The following is a 6,891-nucleotide window of genomic DNA, read 5'->3' as shown; positions in this document are numbered from 1 at the left end:
AAATTGTTTAACAAAAAAAAAAACATTAAATAACACACGTACACATCAGGTGATCATCATTGGTTTATTCGTCAAGGTTTTTTTTACAACCCGTTTATCTTATCGTCAATATTAACAAAAGAAAGCGAGAGGAAATTTTTTTTTCCCCTTTAATATTTGTTTGTTTGTTTTGATTGTTGTTGTTATTTTTCGGTAAAAACAGAAAATTTGATTCCTTTTGTTGTTTGCTGTGTGTATTGATGATGATGACATTGATGAACACAATATAAATAATAACAAATCATTTATTTTGACATTGTTCCAATCAATCAATCGATTGATCATCATCATCATCATCAACACGTATCTCATACCTATGGATAATATTACACAAAAGTAAACATTATTATCCATTGTGAATTTTGTTAACCAGAAAATAGAAATAAAAAAATTCAATTCGATTCATATGATCAATTCATGTGTGATCAATGTTTGTTCGTGTGACGAATCATGATCAATGATTACAAACAAATTTGTTCTGCCAAATCATTCGATTATTATCCAGATAAAGTACTAATAATCGTTGATAATTAGTGAATGATTGGTGAATTTTTTTTTTTTTTTTTTGCCCATTAAAATTTGTCCTTTCATTTCTGTCATTCACTTTCAATGATGATGTTTTGAAAAAAAAACATTGCATGCAATGTTGGACCCAAGAAAAACGTCATACTTTCATATGCTAAAATGATTATCGATTGATGCTAGATGTCAAGAGCGAAAAAAAATGAAATTTTTTTTTGTTTGCGTTGGCCATTGTCGTTATCGTTCAAAAACAGGAAAAAATTAATATTAAAAAAAAATTTAACGACCTAAAAGCACATATACACAGGGACATACATAATCGTTTTATGTTGCAATCGTCGAATTTTATTCGACAAAAAAAGTAGAAAAAAATGAATTTTATTTAAAAATGTGGTCATTATTTTGAATTTGACTAACTAAAAAAGAAAGAATTTGAAATTTTTCCATCCTGTTGAATGTGTCCTGTGGCTCACTCTCTTGTAATTGTTTGCAAACATTTCATCATTTGGGTTCTTCATTTGATTTTTTATTTCCATTTCCATCGATCGTTTTTGTTTGTGTTCGTTTCATTCGATAATGGCATGAAAAAAAAATCATACGATTTCCAATATGATTATCGTCAACAACAACCGAAAAGAAAAAACAGGAAAAAAAATCCAATATTTTTCATTTCAATGATGCAATTTTTATAAATTGTATGTAAAGTAAAACAAATATAAAATAAACAAATGACAGATTTTGATGACGTTTGAAAATCTAACGTGTTTTTGATCATACGAGAGGGTGGATAAGTATGTGGGAGGGAGAATCATGGAAAAGAGAAGAAATTATTATAGAAAGGAAAAATACAATCATCATCATCATCATACGACAAAAACAATAACAAACTAACAGCAACAACAATGATAATTGTTTGGAACGAAAAAGAGAAAAAAAATCGATCAGATTGATATTTCCCATTGTAATTATAATTTTGTGAATCTTTTTTTTCTCTACAAACGTCTTGCATGATTGCAGTTTGCGCTTTGTTGTTGATTGTTTTTCAAAGGAAAATATTCGTTGAATAAATACGGGAAAAAATGAACCTAAAATTGAACGTTCTTTGGTTGTTCGATTGATAATAATGATGATGATGATCATCATCATCATATGAAAGGAAAATTATCATCGAATAAAAACCAGACGATGAATGACGAAATTTTTATTTGATAATTTATTAATTTATCGATCTGATGATGATGAGTTCATTTGATTTTTTTTTCTTGTTTAACATGAATAAACATTATTCATCACATTATTGGTGTGACGTAAATTTATCTAATCACATTATTAATGATTATTATTATTATTATTATTATTATGATGATAATTGAAGGGACAACCGATGCAAAATACTACAACATTCGATATATGGAGAAATAAATTCAGCTGATGATATTTTTTTTTAAAAAAATTTCCCAAATAAATTAAACAACCCACAACAAACATCATTAATTATATACACATTGCAATTATTATGAAATTCATCTACAAAGTTTGCTATACAGAATTTTTTTTTTATATCTGAGAAGTAAAAAAATTTTCCAAATGAAATTCATCGACTATGAAATCGATAGATGTTTGTTGCACCTATAGGGCAAATCAACATCAACAACTTGTTTTAATTTTAATTGATCTCTAAAACGAAAGGAAAAGAAAAACAAAAAAAAAAACGCAAACAACTTGTTTGTTTCCAATCATCACTCAAATCGACAAACTGGTTCCAAATATTTTCATATTTTTTTTTTAATATTTTGTTTTTGTTTTATTTCTTTCTTTCTCCATGACGTTTGACCTAGATGAAAGTCATGACACTGGGCTATATAGAGACAATGGATTGCTATTATTTTAATCATCATGTTATAAATGCATTTAGAAACAAAACAAAAAACGTAAAAAAATCATATATACGATATATGAATATAACATATATATATTCAACAATTTTTGCATGACTAATTTGAATACGTTTGACCACACACATGGTGAATATAATTTTGATGAACGGAAAAAATCAAATTAAACTTTCGGATATCTTGTGAAAATGTGAGAAACAAAAAAAAGAGAGAGAGAGAAAACAAATATTAGTATGGAAAAAAAAAGATTTTATAGGTTCATCAAAAAAAAAATGTCAATTACGCGTTAAAAAACGTTTTTTATTGATGAGTTTTTTCTTTTTTTTTTTTTGATTGGTCCATTACTTTCAATATTGTATCATCCCACACACATTATTTTAATCTTTTAAATTTGTTAACAAATAAAAACAATAAATGATCGTAAAAGATGATTATAATTAAATATAGGTGCAAATATCATCATATTTTCCTTTGATTCAATTTTGATATTTATTTTGGATAATTTCCAAGGAATTTTATTCTATTATTGAAAGGAAAAATTTCCGGAAATTATGTTTGTGATTTTACACTCGAATTTTTTTTTTTTTTGATGTATAAACCATTGGGAATTTGTCTTTTCCATCATTGAACTTTGTCATTTTTTACATTTTTACTGACTGATAATTTTTTTTGATCTCTACCAAAACGTTTTATTCCGTTAGTCATAATATTTCATAGATTTCTAGTCCAATATTCAACGTTGCCGATTCCATTTTTTCAAACACAATATCACTGTAAATATACTTTTTGTTTATATTATTCGTCATTGTGACCTTCAATTTTTATTTCAATCAATTTATTTTAATTATATTCATTTTTAATTAGGTTTTTCTGTGAATATCCGAAAAATGTCTGTACCAAATGTTCTTGCTAAAAAATTGTCCATTGACAAATTGAATTTGAAAGACAAACGTGTTCTTACCAGGTAGTATTTGATTAAATTAGTGGATAATTTTCATTAATAAAAAATCTATCAATTAATAATAGGGTTGACTTCAATGTTCCAATGAAAGATGGAAAAATCACAAATAATCAACGTATTGTGGCTGCAATTCCAACCATCAAACATGCTCTTGATAATGGAGCCAAAGCTGTAGTTTTGATGAGCCATCTTGGTCGTCCGGATGGTTTTCGTAATTCGAAATACTCTTTGCGACCAGTTGCCGAAGAAGTTAGCCGATTGCTTAACAAAAATGTCACCTTTCTGAACGATTGTGTTGGTCCTGAAATTGAAAATTCTTGTGCCAATCCTACACCCGGTTCGGTAATCCTGTTGGAAAATCTTCGATTCCATCTTGAAGAAGAAGGAAAAGGAGTCAATCCAGAAACACAGGAAAAAGTCAAAGCAACACCAGAAGAGATTGAAGCTTTTCGAGCATCATTAACTCGTATGGGAGATGTTTATATCAACGATGCTTTCGGTACAGCTCATCGAGCTCATTCATCGATCGTTGGAATTGCTCTTGAAGAGCGAGCTTGTGGATTTTTAATGAAAAAAGAATTGGATTACTTTTCTAAAATTCTCTACGAACCGGAACGACCACTTTTGGCTATTTTGGGAGGTGCCAAAGTCAAGGATAAAATTCAATTAATTGAAAACTTATTGGACAAAGTGAATGAAATGATCATTGTCGGTGGTATGGCTTTCACTTTTTTGAAGAGATTGAAAGGAATGTCCATTGGTAGCTCATTGTATGACAATGAAGGAGCTGAAATTGTTGAAAAATTGGTGGACAAAGCTAAAAAGAATGATGTCCAACTTCATTTTCCGATCGATTTTGTTACCGGTGATAAGTTTTCTGAAACAGCTGCTGTAGGTCATGCCACTTTAGAACAAGGCATTCCCGATGGATGGATGGGATTAGATTGTGGTCAGGCTTCAGTAGAGCTATTTAAATTACCTCTATCACGAGCCAAAACTATTGTCTGGAACGGGTAAATACATTTTCAATTTTCCTTTAAATCTATAGATTATTGATATTTTACATTTTACATTATATAGCCCTGTTGGTGTATTTGAATTTGATAATTTCGCCAAAGGAACCAAAGCTGTTATGGATGCTGTTGTGGAAGCTACACAACGTGGTGCTACAACCATCATTGGTGGTGGTGATACGGCTACTTGTTGTGCAAAATGGGGAACCGAAGATAAAGTCAGTCATGTTAGTACTGGTGGTGGAGCTAGTTTGGAATTATTGGAAGGCAAACTATTGCCAGGTATTGCAGCCCTTTCTGAAACAAAATAAATGATCATCTGGAATTTGGAACATTTCACTTTTAATCTTAGTACAATTTATCTCTAGTTTTATTCGAAAATTTGTTTTGTTTTTTTTTCTTTTATCATTTGCTTTGTGAAACACATATTTTAACAACGACAACAACAGCAAAATCGAATTTACATTATTATTAAAATATTAGAAACATTCTAGACAAATAGAAAAATCATTAATTTTGTTTGAAATTTGAAATTGGATAATTGCCACCATAAATTTTCAGATGTTCTTTAAGCTCTTCAGCTTGTTGCATCAACGATTTTGGCATCACATCATAAACATCTTCAAACATTTCCATATAATTTGGTTTTGGTAATTTTTCAGCTTTGACGAATGCAGTCATCACTAAACGTTTTGCTTCATTTTTCCAACATTTTTCAAGATCTTCATCCCACCATCCTTTTTGTTCAAGATATTTACGTAATCGTGTGATTGGATGATCTTTTTGATCCCAGCTTCTAACTTCATCCACACTTCTATATGCACTTGAATCATCAGATGTTGAATGATGGCCAATTCGATATGTCATTGCTTCGATTAAAACTGGTCGTGATTCTTCTAGGCAAATTTTTTTCGCTGCTAATGTTGCATTATAAACTGCCAAAACATCATTACCATCTACACGAATTGATGGTATACCATATGCTGGTCCACGACAAACGATACCATCACCACGATATTGTTCATGTGTAGGTGTCGATATGGCATAGCCATTATTCCGACTAATTTTATGAAATTGAATTAATTTTTATCAAATGTAAACAATCGTGTACGTACCAAAAAAATATTACAGGTGCTGATAATGTTGCGGCAAAATTCAATGCAGCATGAAAATCACCTTCGGATGCAGCACCTTCACCAAAATAACAAATGACGACACGTTGTTGATTCTGTCGTTTGAATGCATATGCAGCACCAACCGCTTGTGGCATCTGTGTAGATAATGGTGATGATATTGATACAAAACAAAGATCTCTTGTTCCATAATGAACAGGCATTGATCGACCTTTATGTAAATCTTCACTATTTCCATAACATTGAGCCATTAGTTTATCAATTTCGAATCCTCTCCAAATCAGTACACCTACAATAAAAACAATTAACATTTTTTGGTTAGAATGCAAAAAAAAATTTCTACCAGCTTCACGATATTGTCCAAAAACAAGATCATTATTGGAAATTGCTGCAGCTGATCCAAAATGTGTTCCCTCTTCACCATAGTTGGTCATATAAAATGATATTCTTCCTTGTCGTTGTGATTCATAGAGAACACGATCCATTGAATTCAGTAGAGTCATTCCTTTATATATTTTGGTCATAAATTCTTTATCTAGATTCGGATCTTGTTTCTCATCCAATACTAAGCCATCACGATTCATAACACGATAAACTGGTATGTTTTCAAAATGATCTGGATCAAAAAATTGAAGATTCGTTACGAATTTTGATCGTGCACCTGGAAATTCTGCTTCATTTTGATCATTAATAATCGAAACATTGTGCGATTCTTGTAATATGCTTTGTTGACTTTGTTGTTGTTGTTGTTGTTGTTGAGATTCAGCACAAAAAGTTCTTTGGTTTATGAACAAATTGATATTGTTTACATTGAATGTTGTTCGAATTTTATTGGAATATGATGAACTAGAATGTTGTGATAAAAATTTTGATCCATTTTTACAGATGTTACAGACAAATGAAGTAGAACGATAAAGTTTTAACATTTTGACCACCCATACAGTAATAATATGATGATGATGATGGGAAAAAATCTATGTGGTTTTCGACAATATTAAATAATCGAATCTGAATCGTATAAAATATTGTCATGTCATCAGGAGAAAGAAATTGGAAAGAAAAAAAAAAGAAATCTTGTTCTTATATGTTTATTGAAAGGATTCGAATGTTGTAATGATCAAATATATATCTTATTTTTGCTATAGTTTCTCATTTACATTTGCTGCTGTATGTATGAAGAAATCTACGATCATAAAGCCTTGATGATAACGGATCTCCCCATCACAATTTTTCATCAACATCAAACTGATAAAACAAGTAAACACTTTCAAGGCTATCATCTTTCATTTCATTTGTTGCCACTATGAGTGAATTTTATTTATTCATTT

General features: G+C 30.1%; 2 protein-coding genes across 2 annotated transcripts; one reads left to right on the top strand and one right to left on the bottom strand.

The window, feature by feature from the left end:
* Positions 1–2,974: 2,974 nt before the first annotated feature.
* Positions 2,975–4,937, top strand: Pgk (phosphoglycerate kinase). Its single transcript, XM_047054079.2, has 4 exons — positions 2,975–3,229; positions 3,321–3,420; positions 3,483–4,430; positions 4,498–4,937. Exons 2-4 carry the CDS (start codon positions 3,344–3,346, stop codon positions 4,739–4,741), a joined length of 1,269 nt encoding a protein of 422 aa, XP_046910035.1. The 5' UTR covers positions 2,975–3,229; positions 3,321–3,343; the 3' UTR covers positions 4,742–4,937.
* BckdhA (Branched chain keto acid dehydrogenase E1 subunit alpha) lies at positions 4,881–6,768 on the bottom strand. The gene is made up of 3 exons (XM_047054078.2): positions 5,907–6,768; positions 5,546–5,852; positions 4,881–5,490 (listed from the first exon to the last, which is right to left on the bottom strand). Exons 1-3 carry the CDS (start codon positions 6,487–6,489, stop codon positions 4,941–4,943), a joined length of 1,440 nt encoding a protein of 479 aa, XP_046910034.1. The 5' UTR covers positions 6,490–6,768; the 3' UTR covers positions 4,881–4,940.
* Between the last annotated feature and the right edge of the window lie 123 nt (positions 6,769–6,891).

Source organism: Dermatophagoides farinae, chromosome 1, assembly GCF_024713945.1.
Source record: "Dermatophagoides farinae isolate YC_2012a chromosome 1, ASM2471394v1, whole genome shotgun sequence".
Lineage (NCBI taxonomy): Eukaryota > Metazoa > Arthropoda > Arachnida > Sarcoptiformes > Pyroglyphidae > Dermatophagoides > Dermatophagoides farinae.
The sequence above is the reverse complement of the archived record's forward strand: the minus strand, read 5'-3'. Positions and strand labels throughout refer to the sequence as shown.